The following is a 14,393-nucleotide window of genomic DNA, read 5'->3' as shown; positions in this document are numbered from 1 at the left end:
GGGTATGTGGGAATCCGGCGGGGGTGGGGGGTGGATGAAGGAAGGTGTCCTTCCTCTCTCCAGTGCAATTTGGTTTGGTGAGTCTCAAAGCTACCAGATGGCACTTCCCAAGTCAGGCCCCCGCAGGAATCAGGGTGGGCTGCGTGCCTCGGCCCCTGCCACAGGGACAAGCCACACCAGTGGCCTCCCTGAGCTCAAATGGCCGGATCTGGGGGTTCCGTCTGGGTGCACACCTCCTTGCTGTGGCCAAGTTCCCCCCTTCTCTGAGCACCAGCTTCATCATCCTCTCGAATGAGGACATCGATTGCTACCTTGGCACGTTACTCTCTTCATCCTGTGAAGACTCATTAGGCTTATCCTACAATTACTAGCTGGCCCGAAGAGATATCTCCTGAATCCAGATTAAGCTGGAGTCTCCCAGGCTCATCTGGCATGTCTTCCCTGAAGTCTGCCAAAACCCACACCCTTGCATTTCCAGGGATTCCCCTTAGCCGGCTGGGCAGAAAACCCAGCATGGTTCAAACAAGCTGACAGACAAGCGGGAGAGGACTCACGGGCAGACGGTCTCCGTCAGTTCTCGGGTGGAGCTCTGGGACCACAGCAGCAACGGGCCATCCCAGCCCCTGGGCTCAGCAGCGCCCTCATTCTCAGGCCGGCGGCTCTGCCCTGAGGGGAGCAGGAAGGTCACCAACTGCCGCAGGCGGACCTCAAGCCCCTCCCACTGCTGGAGCCTGACCTCCCCCGGCCCCACCCCTTCCCCTACCCCAGCAGGACGAGAGCTCGTCTTCCCCTGGCTTCCAACGTGAGGCCCGGCCCTGGGCCCCGATTGGGCACTGCCCCAGTCTGGAGCCAATCACAGTGGCCAGGGAGGTGGAACGCACCGATTGGCCAGGGCCAGGTCATGTGACCATGCTCCCCAGGAAACTCAAATATTACCAAGATTCCCTAACAAACCAATGAACAAAATTATCCAGTAAAGGCAAACCGTACTTTTTAATGAGGCCGATGTCACAGAAAAAAAAAAAAAATGCTTCACAATGAACTGCTCAAGGAAGCTACTAAATAAACTTTCAGAAAAGTTAAGTAGTTTTTTTTTTTTTTAATAGGGTGACGGAGAGCTATACCTTTCCCATCTATGTGAATTTAGGTTTAAACTAGATTTCCCTTGGCTATTATATACGACAAAAAAACCCCACATCACCCCCTTTCACTCCCCCCACCCCCCAAAAGTGTTTTAGTCTATTGAGTTTTTGTGTCCTCAGTTGTGTCTGATTCACGGCAACTCACGAACTCTACACAGCCAGGCTCTTCCGTCCATGGAATTCAGGGCAATTTTTTTCTGTCACAGGAAATGCCCACCCTGGGTGATCCAAAGGCAAGGGCTCAGAGGCTCCTGAGAGTCTAACTCCTTTCAGCCGAGCACAGAGCTGGCTCCTCACTGGGATGCCTGTGGCCTGGGGCTCCCAGAGGGGAGAGCAGCACTCGCCCCACCGTGTGGTCACTGCTGGAAGTGCAGGCTGCTCCTCACTCCCCCTTGACAGTGTCCCTGAGGGCAGAACAGTGGGAATCTACTCAAGGTGGAAATGCAAACTCCCATGCAACCAAACTTCCCACAAGGTCTCCAAAACCACTCAGGAACAGGGAATTGGAAACTGTAGGGCATGACATGAATGGAGATGGAGACTTGACACCTTACACCGAGTTCACTTCCAGTTATCCCTAGACAAAGTTTCCATGAAAACTTGTCACAAATCTAGAAGAACAATGAGCAGAAACCGGACACGTGCTTTGAGTCTTCACACACAAAACTAAAAGGCAGTCCACAAAACAACCCAGAGAATACAGTGGACTTTGCAAAATCAAAGATATCTACTGTGGGAAAGACCTCATTACAAAAGCAAAAGACAGGTCATACATCGCGAGACGAATGAGTGGAAACACAAAGCTTCTCAAGGATGTGTCTCCAAACAGACAAAGAACACCAACACAACAAGCCTTTGAAAACTAGGGAAAGGTCTGAAGGGACACCAGACTGAGGAAGACACACACAGAGTATCCCGGATGATGTCCAGCACGGAGGGCCTGAAGAAACAACAGTCTAGTTGCACTCCCTCAGGCCTGTGTGACCCTGGATGAGGCCTCTGTTTCCCGGTGGCTCTGAGAGATGGACAGGGAGGAAGGGGAAGAGAAATCACTTGCATTTCTAATACTCACAGCAAAGTCTTCCAATGAGAAGGGAATTATCACCCCCACTGACAATGCCATTCACTGAAGTGATACCCACGAGTCCATCTAACCCAGAAGGGAAGGAAGGACCTGTTCTCACAAAACGGCGAGAGATGGAAGAAGGAAGATCAAGCCCACACCAATCACTGGAAAGAGAAGCTGTGCTCAGGGCTTGAAAGAATTCCTATTGGGAAAATGATGTCACAGCCCCACAAGGCAATCCACAGCTTGGATGCTATTCCTCCCAAAATGCCAATGCATTGTCGCACCGAACAAAGAATTGCAAAAGGGGTTACGGAAACAGAAAAGAGCCTAAATTGTCAATACAATCCGACGAAAAAGCCCCGATACGGACATCCAAGGTTGTGTGAAAGGAAATTAGACGACCAAACTAGGATCCTCAGGAGCGTATCGGAGAAGGCGATGGCGACCCACGCCAGTACTCTTGCCTGGAAAATGCCCTGGACGGAGGAGCCTGGTAGGCTGCAGGCCATGGGGTCGCGCAGAGTCAGACACGACTGAAGTGACTTAGCCGCAGCGGCAGCAGCAGGACAGTATGCTATTGGGAATACAACAACACACACAGATCCAGATCGATGGAATAAAGTTGAGGGTCCAGAAACAAACCCCGGCATCCATGGTCAACTCATCTCTGACACAGAAGGGGAGAATATCCAAATGGGAACAAGAAAGCCTCTTCAATAAATGGCCATGGGAAAACCAGACAGCTACATCTGAAGAACGCTATTGGTTTTGATCTCACACCACCTCAATATCGGGGAAAAACCTCACCCTAAAGACTGATGTCATGAGATAGCTAGAAAGAAGCGTAGGTCAAAGGCTCCTTAACATCAGAGTCTCCTTGCCATTTGCTGGGCGGAGGTAGAAATGCGTCTCTTCAAGTAAGGGAAAGAGGGAAATGAAGTACACCAATGGGTTTCCATCCAATGGAACCTCTTCACAACAGAGAAGCTAAGCATTCACAGATGCAAAAGATAGGAAACGGAACATGAGAGACTCCTTGCAAGTGGTGTATCTGAGAAGGGGTTCATATGGAAAGAGACGAAGAATGCACAGCACTCAGATTCCAAGAAACACCACCACCACCCTTGACCCTTCCCCCATGACCAACTCCGACCTAAAGCCTTTCTCTCCCTCTAACCCATCCCTAAAACATAACCCTCATCTAATCATATACATGTGCATTCCTAGCATCCATCCATCCACACACGAGAGAGAAAGAGGAAGACACAGACTGAATCGAGAAAGGAAAAGAGAGGGACACAGCCAGAGAGAGACACGGAACCAAAGAGAGGAAAGGAGTCGATGGTCCAGACTTTTCATCAATCTGTCTCGAAGGTAGAAGCAATGACAGCGCCCATCCACCCCAGAAGGGGGAAAAGGACGGAAGGTTTGGAGAGGAAAAGACAAGAACGCAGGGAGCCATTAGAAGCTCAGCCACCCGCAGAAGCCGAGCTGGGACACTTGAACAGAATCTCAATGGAAACAGAGGACCAGAAAGTTGGCTACTCTTTTCTATAAGAGAGGGAGACCTTCGAGTCTTCCTTTCGGGCCTCCAACTTGGATGTGGGGTCTCAAAACAGTCAGGAGGGGCAGTGCCTTTTCCTGGGTACCATGGCGCATCCAGGCCTCGTTCTGCCCCATTCTGTGCTGTGTCAGCCCTGGATGGAGTCTTTCTTTCTGAAGTCTCAGCGCACAAGCTCCACGTGATATCGGCCCCAGGTGGAGAGGCATGGAGCTGCTCGTAGGCCGACAGACCTAGGAAACAGATGGGAGAATGACCCCCACTCTGCAGATGGAGAGACTGGGGAAACCCTGAGGGGCATATGCTTGTCCAGGGCCACACCACTTATGAGAAGAAGGAGCCTGGTCTGAGAGCAGCGGGGTCCTCGGAGCTCAGGCCCTGGCTGCACCCAGGCCTCCCCAGGGCTGTGGGCTGGGCTGTGTGGCTGTCAATGTGCCTGCACATGGCCTAAGGGGGGTGGTCGAGCAGTCAGAAACCCAGAGATTCCCTTGGGAAGTTTTGGGGAAGGGACCTCAGCACGAACCCCAGGAAATGATGTCACCTGCCGGCAACAGAACCCAACAGAACCCGCAACCCGGGTATCCAGGCCTCCAGAGCGGAGAGGAGCCCCCAGCCAGATCTCTTGCTGCCAGGATGTTCTGCTGTTTGCCCCTGCCCAGAGGCCGGGGCCTCAGGAGAGCTCACAGGCAGTGTGCGTGGGCACCCTGTCGACGTTGGCTCAGGGCACCCCCGAGAGGCCTCTGGCCCTCTGCCCGGAGAAACAGAAAGGTAACACGGGGAGCCCCAGGCCGGGCCAGGCCACCTCTCCCATGCCACCCGGAAACACCGGGTCCTTTGCCTGTGTGTGTGGATGCGGGTTTCTCGGGGTGTGTCTCCCTCAAGGAAGTCCAGGCGGATGTGGGGTCAGAAGCCTGCGGACAAGTTGTGTCCACACCCCAGGGGAGAGCAGGCTGGCTGGGATGGGAACAGTGCGGGCAGGGCCGGCCGCCCAGGCTGACCTCACACCCTCAGGTGGGTCTCTTTCCTCCCGGGTGGGGATCTGAGCAGACACACGTCTCTGACCCTTCTGGGAAGAGAAGTTCGAGCAGGCAGAAGCAGCGGCTCCACTGGCCAGGCCCAGCTCGGAAAACTCCCAGCACGGCTGGCTGACGGTCACTGTCGTTGCAGAGCTTCCCACGTGATGAGGCCGAGGATGGGGACACCCCGTCCACCTCCCGGAGGGAGGGGTCGGAGCACCAACCCCCCGCCCGTGAGGCCCAGTGCAGGCTCCAGGTGAGCGTGCCCACGGAGGCATCAGCCCCACCGGGGGCGAAGCGGAGGCGGGGAAGGCCTGCTGCCGAGACACCGCCCAGGATACACCCGGCGGCCCAGTCTGAGGCTGCCACGGAGCTCAGCACACCCGGCTCCGACCCAGAGTCCCGAGAACCCCGGCCTCTGAGGCAGCAGGAGGACCTGGAGCCCAGCACGCCAGAGCACAGAGGTAAGGACGCTGGGGCTGGTGCACGGGAGTGTGTGGGGAGGGGGTGCTGAGCTACACAGGGACGAGTCCCCGAAAGATGCTGCTGGGCCTGCAGCAAGCGCTGGCCTCACACCCCCACCCCCATCTTGCACACTTCAGTCCCAAAAGACATCCAACCCTGGGTATTCTTTCGGAATCTCTTGGAAGCTTTCTGTCCCGGGATACGCACATGCCAAGGCTGGTCTGTGGGCAAACTTTGCTTCTCCCCCAGCTCTAGCACTGGCCTCCAACTGGAACCAGGCTCCACTTCCCAGACCTGTGCCTACAGAGGTGGTGGCTCCAGGTGCAGGACCCAGGGATCCACCGAGGGCAGATGGAGAACCGAGCCTTGCCCTCGCAGAGACACCAGGCCAGCTGGGTACTGGCCAGCACACCGGGCAGATCGGATTTCCGTGCCTGCAGGACCCCCAGCCCCAGGCACTGATGTCCCACCCCCTCAGCCAGAACCTCCACCTCCACGTGCACCTGTACCTGCTCGGGCTTTGGCAGGAGAACCCGAGGCAGAGGAGGAGTCACCGCCTCGGCAGGGAGAGCCTGCCCTGGCTCCCGCGCAACACCCAGACGCCGACGATGACTCACCCGCCCCTGCAGGAAGAACGAGCCCCTGCTCTGGACAGAGACCCAGAGCCCTTGCCGGAAACACCATGTCCAGGGGAGCGGTCGGCTCTGCAGCCTCCATCCCTGTCTGCTCACCGTGGACGCCGGCAACTCGGTCTGCCCCCAGGGGACATGGAGTTCCTTTCCCCTGAGCTGCTTTGCATTTGGTTTGTTTCCACCTTTCTGGTGATGTTTTACTTTTTGTATGGTTTCGTCTATTTTTGTTGGTTAAGTTGGGATTAGTAAACTTTTTCATCATTGTTGCAATTTGGGACACTGTTGTGTAACTCTGGTGATACGGTGTTACCATCACCACTCTGTAGTTTCAGACCCGTTCGATCTTTATGCCCCACCCGCCAACAAAGCCTGGGTTCAAGGCAAGCAGGCCCTGTTCATCCCTCCCCCCGATCCTGACCACAATTTCATCTTTTCTTTCTGCATTCCTTCCTATATTCTTGGTGTCCCCAATCAATGACTCTCAGTGAGATGACTGAAGGAGTTTTTTTCGGACTCTCCACCTACTGTAAGACTCCATTGGAGAGTTCTCATTTTTATGTCATTTGAACTAGCCTTTGATAGCTGAAAGGACGGTGTACGTCCTTTCAAGATATCATGTGCCAAACGAAGCCCTTTTGGCAAATGCCATCATTATCTCCAGGCAGGCATTGCTGTTTGAAGGGTGACATCTCAGCCAGAAGGCAGAGGCTGAGCTCCTCTTGTTGCACCAGCTCCCAAAAGAAGCCAAGAAAGGGAGCTGGAACAACAAACCACCCCAACGCCCAGGAAAGCGTTCTTCACGACAGAAGGCTAGCAAATGACCCAACAACCTTGTGGCCCAGAACCCCTCTAGAAAAATCACTGTTCCATACAAAAGAGAAACACATGGGAAGTTCCAAGGAGAGGCAATGCCCATGGCCAGTGTACTTTAGAGACGGCCTGACCGCTCCGGGGAAGACACGCACCGACGGAACCCCTTGGGAAACAGCAGTGAGAGTCCTCACCGTCGTAAGGGTTTCCTCTGGGGACAACCTGCCCTGGGCACCACATGAGGGAGCAGACCGGCTTCTCTTCCTCTGCCCCCACACCACTCACTCATGAAGGCAGCTCAGGTGTTCTCATGCCCTGCCTGCCTGCCTGCCTGCCTGGCTCATCCGTGAGCTGTGATCACCTCCAGGGCAGGACTCCACCTTCTCCTCTCTGTGTACCGTGAATCTGCACACAGTGGGCTTTCAGAACCTTAGGAGACTTGAGCCATTCCCACTCGAGCCAGAACCCTCCCCAGGAAGGAAAACAGCTGTGGAGTCATTTTGGCCCCAGCACTGGTTCCCAAACCCTGGCGGCTCCTACAGCCTCTACGGTGTGAAGAGGGAGGTCCCTTTTGACAGAGCTTTCCGGCTGTCAGATCGAAGCTGTTGTTTCACTGTCAGCTGTGTCTCTGCCGTTGCAGCCAGGTGGGCCACGCTGCTCCAAAGGAGCTCACAAGCTGAGTTGCAAGGGAGGTATTGAGAGGACAGGGATGGCTACAACGTGCTGCAAACTGAGTGAGGGTCCCCACAATCCTCAGCAAAGGTCTGTGGTGTGCAAGTGGGGAGTAGAGGGCCCCCAAGTTCCAAAGGAAGGGAGGTACTCGGGAGCTAAAGCCCTTGGCTGCTGTGGTAGCAGCTGCAGATGGCAGCTCGTCCACAGTGCACTTCGAATGAGGTCATATGAGCGGGACTCTGGAAATGGCTCCGAAATCCAGAGAAAGGGGTCAGGGTATGTGGGAATCCGGCGGGGGTGGGGGGTGGATGAAGGAAGGTGTCCTTCCTCTCTCCAGTGCAATTTGGTTTGGTGAGTCTCAAAGCTACCAGATGGCACTTCCCAAGTCAGGCCCCCGCAGGAATCAGGGTGGGCTGCGTGCCTCGGCCCCTGCCACAGGGACAAGCCACACCAGTGGCCTCCCTGAGCTCAAATGGCCGGATCTGGGGGTTCCGTCTGGGTGCACACCTCCTTGCTGTGGCCAAGTTCCCCCCTTCTCTGAGCACCAGCTTCATCATCCTCTCGAATGAGGACATCGATTGCTACCTTGGCACGTTACTCTCTTCATCCTGTGAAGACTCATTAGGCTTATCCTACAATTACTAGCTGGCCCGAAGAGATATCTCCTGAATCCAGATTAAGCTGGAGTCTCCCAGGCTCATCTGGCATGTCTTCCCTGAAGTCTGCCAAAACCCACACCCTTGCATTTCCAGGGACTCCCCTTAGCCGGCTGGGCAGAAAACCCAGCATGGTTCAAACAAGCTGACAGACAAGCGGGAGAGGACTCACGGGCAGACGGCCTCCGTCAGGTCTCGGGTGGAGCTCTGGGACCACAGCAGCAACGGGCCATCCCAGCCCCTGGGCTCAGCAGCGCCCTCATTCTCAGGCCGGCGGCTCTGCCCTGAGGGGAGCAGGAAGGTCACCAACTGCCGCAGGCGGACCTCAAGCCCCTCCCACTGCTGGAGCCTGACCTCCCCCGGCCCCACCCCTTCCCCTACCCCAGCAGGACGAGAGCTCGTCTTCCCCTGGCTTCCAACGTGAGGCCCGGCCCTGGGCCCCGATTGGGCACTGCCCCAGTCCGGAGCCAATCACAGTGGCCAGGGAGGTGGAACGCACCGATTGGCCAGGGCCAGGTCATGTGACCATGCTCCCCAGGAAACTCAAATATTACCAAGATTCCCTAACAAACCAATGAACAAAATTATCCAGTAAAGGCAAACCGTACTTTTTAATGAGGCCGATGTCACAGAAAAAAAAAAAAAATGCTTCACAATGAACTGCTCAAGGAAGCTACTAAATAAACTTTCAGAAAAGTTAAGTAGTTTTTTTTTTTTTTAATAGGGTGACGGAGAGCTATACCTTTCCCATCTATGTGAATTTAGGTTTAAACTAGATTTCCCTTGGCTATTATATACGACAAAAAAACCCCACATCACCCCCTTTCACTCCCCCCACCCCCCAAAAGTGTTTTAGTCTATTGAGTTTTTGTGTCCTCAGTTGTGTCTGATTCACGGCAACTCACGAACTCTACACAGCCAGGCTCTTCCGTCCATGGAATTCAGGGCAATTTTTTTCTGTCACAGTAAATGCCCACCCTGGGTGATCCAAAGGCAAGGGCTCAGAGGCTCCTGAGAGTCTAACTCCTTTCAGCCGAGCACAGAGCTGGCTCCTCACTGGGATGCCTGTGGCCTGGGGCTCCCAGAGGGGAGAGCAGCACTCGCCCCACCGTGTGGTCACTGCTGGAAGTGCAGGCTGCTCCTCACTCCCCCTTGACAGTGTCCCTGAGGGCAGAACAGTGGGAATCTACTCAAGGTGGAAATGCAAACTCCCATGCAACCAAACTTCCCACAAGGTCTCCAAAACCACTCAGGAACAGGGAATTGGAAACTGTAGGGCATGACATGAATGGAGATGGAGACTTGACACCTTACACCGAGTTCACTTCCAGTTATCCCTAGACAAAGTTTCCATGAAAACTTGTCACAAATCTAGAAGAACAATGAGCAGAAACCGGACACGTGCTTTGAGTCTTCACACACAAAACTAAAAGGCAGTCCACAAAACAACCCAGAGAATACAGTGGACTTTGCAAAATCAAAGATATCTACTGTGGGAAAGACCTCATTACAAAAGCAAAAGACAGGTCATACATCGCGAGACGAATGAGTGGAAACACAAAGCTTCTCAAGGATGTGTCTCCAAACAGACAAAGAACACCAACACAACAAGCCTTTGAAAACTAGGGAAAGGTCTGAAGGGACACCAGACTGAGGAAGACACACACAGAGTATCCCGGATGATGTCCAGCACGGAGGGCCTGAAGAAACAACAGTCTAGTTGCACTCCCTCAGGCCTGTGTGACCCTGGATGAGGCCTCTGTTTCCCGGTGGCTCTGAGAGATGGACAGGGAGGAAGGGGAAGAGAAATCACTTGCATTTCTAATACTCACAGCAAAGTCTTCCAATGAGAAGGGAATTATCACCCCCACTGACAATGCCATTCACTGAAGTGATACCCACGAGTCCATCTAACCCAGAAGGGAAGGAAGGACCTGTTCTCACAAAACGGCGAGAGATGGAAGAAGGAAGATCAAGCCCACACCAATCACTGGAAAGAGAAGCTGTGCTCAGGGCTTGAAAGAATTCCTATTGGGAAAATGATGTCACAGCCCCACAAGGCAATCCACAGCTTGGATGCTATTCCTCCCAAAATGCCAATGCATTGTCGCACCGAACAAAGAATTGCAAAAGGGGTTACGGAAACAGAAAAGAGCCTAAATTGTCAATACAATCCGACGAAAAAGCCCCGATACGGACATCCAAGGTTGTGTGAAAGGAAATTAGACGACCAAACTAGGATCCTCAGGAGCGTATCGGAGAAGGCGATGGCGACCCACGCCAGTACTCTTGCCTGGAAAATGCCCTGGACGGAGGAGCCTGGTAGGCTGCAGGCCATGGGGTCGCGCAGAGTCAGACACGACTGAAGTGACTTAGCCGCAGCGGCAGCAGCAGGACAGTATGCTATTGGGAATACAACAACACACACAGATCCAGATCGATGGAATAAAGTTGAGGGTCCAGAAACAAACCCCGGCATCCATGGTCAACTCATCTCTGACACAGAAGGGGAGAATATCCAAATGGGAACAAGAAAGCCTCTTCAATAAATGGCCATGGGAAAACCAGACAGCTACATCTGAAGAACGCTATTGGTTTTGATCTCACACCACCTCAATATCGGGGAAAAACCTCACCCTAAAGACTGATGTCATGAGATAGCTAGAAAGAAGCGTAGGTCAAAGGCTCCTTAACATCAGAGTCTCCTTGCCATTTGCTGGGCAGAGGTAGAAATGGGTCTCTTCAAGTAAGGGAAAGAGGGAAATGAAGTACACCAATGGGTTTCCATCCAATGGAACCTCTTCACAACAGAGAAGCTAAGCATTCACAGATGCAAAAGATAGGAAACGGAACATGAGAGACTCCTTGCAAGTGGTGTATCTGAGAAGGGGTTCATATGGAAAGAGACGAAGAATGCACAGCACTCAGATTCCAAGAAACACCACCACCACCCTTGACCCTTCCCCCATGACCAACTCCGACCTAAAGCCTTTCTCTCCCTCTAACCCATCCCTAAAACATAACCCTCATCTAATCATATACATGTGCATTCCTAGCATCCATCCATCCACACACGAGAGAGAAAGAGGAAGACACAGACTGAATCGAGAAAGGAAAAGAGAGGGACACAGCCAGAGAGAGACACGGAACCAAAGAGAGGAAAGGAGTCGATGGTCCAGACTTTTCATCAATCTGTCTCGAAGGTAGAAGCAATGACAGCGCCCATCCACCCCAGAAGGGGGAAAAGGACGGAAGGTTTGGAGAGGAAAAGACAAGAACGCAGGGAGCCATTAGAAGCTCAGCCACCCGCAGAAGCCGAGCTGGGACACTTGAACAGAATCTCAATGGAAACAGAGGACCAGAAAGTTGGCTACTCTTTTCTATAAGAGAGGGAGACCTTCGAGTCTTCCTTTCGGGCCTCCAACTTGGATGTGGGGTCTCAAAACAGTCAGGAGGGGCAGTGCCTTTTCCTGGGTACCACGGCGCATCCAGGCCTCGTTCTGCCCCATTCTGTGCTGTGTCAGCCCTGGATGGAGTCTTTCTTTCTGAAGTCTCAGCGCACAAGCTCCACGTGATATCGGCCCCAGGTGGAGAGGCATGGAGCTGCTCGTAGGCCGACAGACCTAGGAAACAGATGGGAGAATGACCCCCACTCTGCAGATGGAGAGACTGGGGAAACCCTGAGGGGCATATGCTTGTCCAGGGCCACACCACTTATGAGAAGAAGGAGCCTGGTCTGAGAGCAGCGGGGTCCTCGGAGCTCAGGCCCTGGCTGCACCCAGGCCTCCCCAGGGCTGTGGGCTGGGCTGTGTGGCTGTCAATGTGCCTGCACATGGCCTAAAGGGGGTGGTCGAGCAGTCAGAAACCCAGAGATTCCCTTGGGAAGTTTTGGGGAAGGGACCTCAGCACGAACCCCAGGAAATGATGTCACCTGCCGGCAACAGAACCCAACAGAACCCGCAACCCGGGTATCCAGGCCTCCAGAGCGGAGAGGAGCCCCCAGCCAGATCTCTTGCTGCCAGGATGTTCTGCTGTTTGCCCCTGCCCAGAGGCCGGGGCCTCAGGAGAGCTCACAGGCAGTGTGCGTGGGCACCCTGTCGACGTTGGCTCAGGGCACCCCCGAGAGGCCTCTGGCCCTCTGCCCGGAGAAACAGAAAGGTAACACGGGGAGCCCCAGGCCGGGCCAGGCCACCTCTCCCATGCCACCCGGAAACACCGGGTCCTTTGCCTGTGTGTGTGGATGCGGGTTTCTCGGGGTGTGTCTCCCTCAAGGAAGTCCAGGCGGATGTGGGGTCAGAAGCCTGCGGACAAGTTGTGTCCACACCCCAGGGGAGAGCAGGCTGGCTGGGATGGGAACAGTGCGGGCAGGGCCGGCCGCCCAGGCTGACCTCACACCCTCAGGTGGGTCTCTTTCCTCCCGGGTGGGGATCTGAGCAGACACACGTCTCTGACCCTTCTGGGAAGAGAAGTTCGAGCAGGCAGAAGCAGCGGCTCCACTGGCCAGGCCCAGCTCGGAAAACTCCCAGCACGGCTGGCTGACGGTCACTGTCGTTGCAGAGCTTCCCACGTGATGAGGCCGAGGATGGGGACACCCCGTCCACCTCCCGGAGGGAGGGGTCGGAGCACCAACCCCCCGCCCGTGAGGCCCAGTGCAGGCTCCAGGTGAGCGTGCCCACGGAGGCATCAGCCCCACCGGGGGCGAAGCGGAGGCGGGGAAGTCCTGCTGCCGAGACACCGCCCAGGATACACCCGGCGGCCCAGTCTGAGGCTGCCACGGAGCTCAGCACACCCGGCTCCGACCCAGAGTCCCGAGAACCCCGGCCTCTGAGGCAGCAGGAGGACCTGGAGCCCAGCACGCCAGAGCACAGAGGTAAGGACGCTGGGGCTGGTGCACGGGAGTGTGTGGGGAGGGGGTGCTGAGCTACACAGGGACGAGTCCCCGAAAGATGCTGCTGGGCCTGCAGCAAGCGCTGGCCTCACACCCCCACCCCCATCTTGCACACTTCAGTCCCAAAAGACATCCAACCCTGGGTATTCTTTCGGAATCTCTTGGAAGCTTTCTGTCCCGGGATACGCACATGCCAAGGCTGGTCTGTGGGCAAACTTTGCTTCTCCCCCAGCTCTAGCACTGGCCTCCAACTGGAACCAGGCTCCACTTCCCAGACCTGTGCCTACAGAGGTGGTGGCTCCAGGTGCAGGACCCAGGGATCCACCGAGGGCAGATGGAGAACCGAGCCTTGCCCTCGCAGAGACACCAGGCCAGCTGGGTACTGGCCAGCACACCGGGCAGATCGGATTTCCGTGCCTGCAGGACCCCCAGCCCCAGGCACTGATGTCCCACCCCCTCAGCCAGAACCTCCACCTCCACGTGCACCTGTACCTGCTCGGGCTTTGGCAGGAGAACCCGAGGCAGAGGAGGAGTCACCGCCTCGGCAGGGAGAGCCTGCCCTGGCTCCCGCGCAACACCCAGACGCCGACGATGACTCACCCGCCCCTGCAGGAAGAACGAGCCCCTGCTCTGGACAGAGACCCAGAGCCCTTGCCGGAAACACCATGTCCAGGGGAGCGGTCGGCTCTGCAGCCTCCATCCCTGTCTGCTCACCGTGGACGCCGGCAACTCGGTCTGCCCCCAGGGGACATGGAGTTCCTTTCCCCTGAGCTGCTTTGCATTTGGTTTGTTTCCACCTTTCTGGTGATGTTTTACTTTTTGTATGGTTTCGTCTATTTTTGTTGGTTAAGTTGGGATTAGTAAACTTTTTCATCATTGTTGCAATTTGGGACACTGTTGTGTAACTCTGGTGATACGGTGTTACCATCACCACTCTGTAGTTTCAGACCCGTTCGATCTTTATGCCCCACCCGCCAACAAAGCCTGGGTTCAAGGCAAGCAGGCCCTGTTCATCCCTCCCCCCGATCCTGACCACAATTTCATCTTTTCTTTCTGCATTCCTTCCTATATTCTTGGTGTCCCCAATCAATGACTCTCAGTGAGATGACTGAAGGAGTTTTTTTCGGACTCTCCACCTACTGTAAGACTCCATTGGAGAGTTCTCATTTTTATGTCATTTGAACTAGCCTTTGATAGCTGAAAGGACGGTGTACGTCCTTTCAAGATATCATGTGCCAAACGAAGCCCTTTTGGCAAATGCCATCATTATCTCCAGGCAGGCATTGCTGTTTGAAGGGTGCCATCTCAGCCAGAAGGCAGAGGCTGAGCTCCTCTTGTTGCACCAGCTCCCAAAAGAAGCCAAGAAAGGGAGCTGGAACAACAAACCACCCCAACGCCCAGGAAAGCGTTCTTCACGACAGAAGGCTAGCAAATGACCCAACAACCTTGTGGCCCAGAACCCCTCTAGAAAAATCACTGTTC

The 14,393-nt window shown here is 54.8% G+C and overlaps 2 protein-coding genes and 1 long non-coding RNA gene across 3 annotated transcripts in view; 2 read left to right on the top strand and 1 right to left on the bottom strand.

The window, feature by feature from the left end:
- LOC145529707 (uncharacterized) overlaps positions 1-14,393 on the bottom strand; it is a 1,704,434-nt gene that overhangs the window by 1,008,266 nt on the left and 681,775 nt on the right. The window contains exons 88-89 of the long non-coding RNA XR_014071296.1: positions 8,196-8,307; positions 555-666 (exon numbers count right to left, since the gene is read on the bottom strand). This is a non-coding gene — a long non-coding RNA (uncharacterized LOC145529707). The remainder of the gene's footprint in view (positions 1-554; positions 667-8,195; positions 8,308-14,393) is intronic.
- LOC145529570 (uncharacterized) lies at positions 903-6,156 on the top strand. Its single transcript, XM_081550155.1, has 3 exons — positions 903-4,540; positions 4,940-5,252; positions 5,503-6,156. Exons 1-3 carry the CDS (start codon positions 4,304-4,306, stop codon positions 6,129-6,131), a joined length of 1,179 nt encoding a protein of 392 aa, XP_081406281.1. The 5' UTR covers positions 903-4,303; the 3' UTR covers positions 6,132-6,156.
- On the top strand, positions 11,989-13,796 carry LOC145529585 (uncharacterized). The gene is made up of 3 exons (XM_081550171.1): positions 11,989-12,181; positions 12,581-12,893; positions 13,144-13,796. The coding sequence occupies exons 1-3, from the start codon at positions 12,047-12,049 to the stop codon at positions 13,770-13,772; spliced, it is 1,077 nt and encodes a 358-aa protein (XP_081406297.1). The 5' UTR covers positions 11,989-12,046; the 3' UTR covers positions 13,773-13,796.

The sequence above is a fragment of the Giraffa tippelskirchi genome, chromosome 12, assembly GCF_054371585.1.
Source record: "Giraffa tippelskirchi isolate mGirTip1 chromosome 12, T2T-mGirTip1v1.2.pri, whole genome shotgun sequence".
Taxonomy (NCBI): Eukaryota; Metazoa; Chordata; class Mammalia; order Artiodactyla; family Giraffidae; genus Giraffa; species Giraffa tippelskirchi.
Note: the sequence above shows the minus strand (reverse complement) of the source record. Positions and strands in the feature narration are given on the sequence as shown.

Bases quoted from the DNA above. Each gene is read 5' to 3' on its own strand.
- LOC145529585 (XM_081550171.1), top strand. From the start codon at position 12,047: ATGTTCTGCTGTTTGCCCCTGCCCAGAGGCCGGGGCCTCAGGAGAGCT. The intron at 12,182-12,580 runs GTAACACGGGGA...CTGTCGTTGCAG, and splicing joins CTGCCCGGAGAAACAGAAAG to AGCTTCCCACGTGATGAGGC. The intron at 12,894-13,143 runs GTAAGGACGCTG...CTTCTCCCCCAG, and splicing joins CAGCACGCCAGAGCACAGAG to CTCTAGCACTGGCCTCCAAC.
- LOC145529570 (XM_081550155.1), top strand. From the start codon at position 4,304: ATGATGTCACCTGCCGGCAACAGAACCCAACAGAACCCGCAACCCGGG. The intron at 4,541-4,939 runs GTAACACGGGGA...CTGTCGTTGCAG, and splicing joins CTGCCCGGAGAAACAGAAAG to AGCTTCCCACGTGATGAGGC. The intron at 5,253-5,502 runs GTAAGGACGCTG...CTTCTCCCCCAG, and splicing joins CAGCACGCCAGAGCACAGAG to CTCTAGCACTGGCCTCCAAC.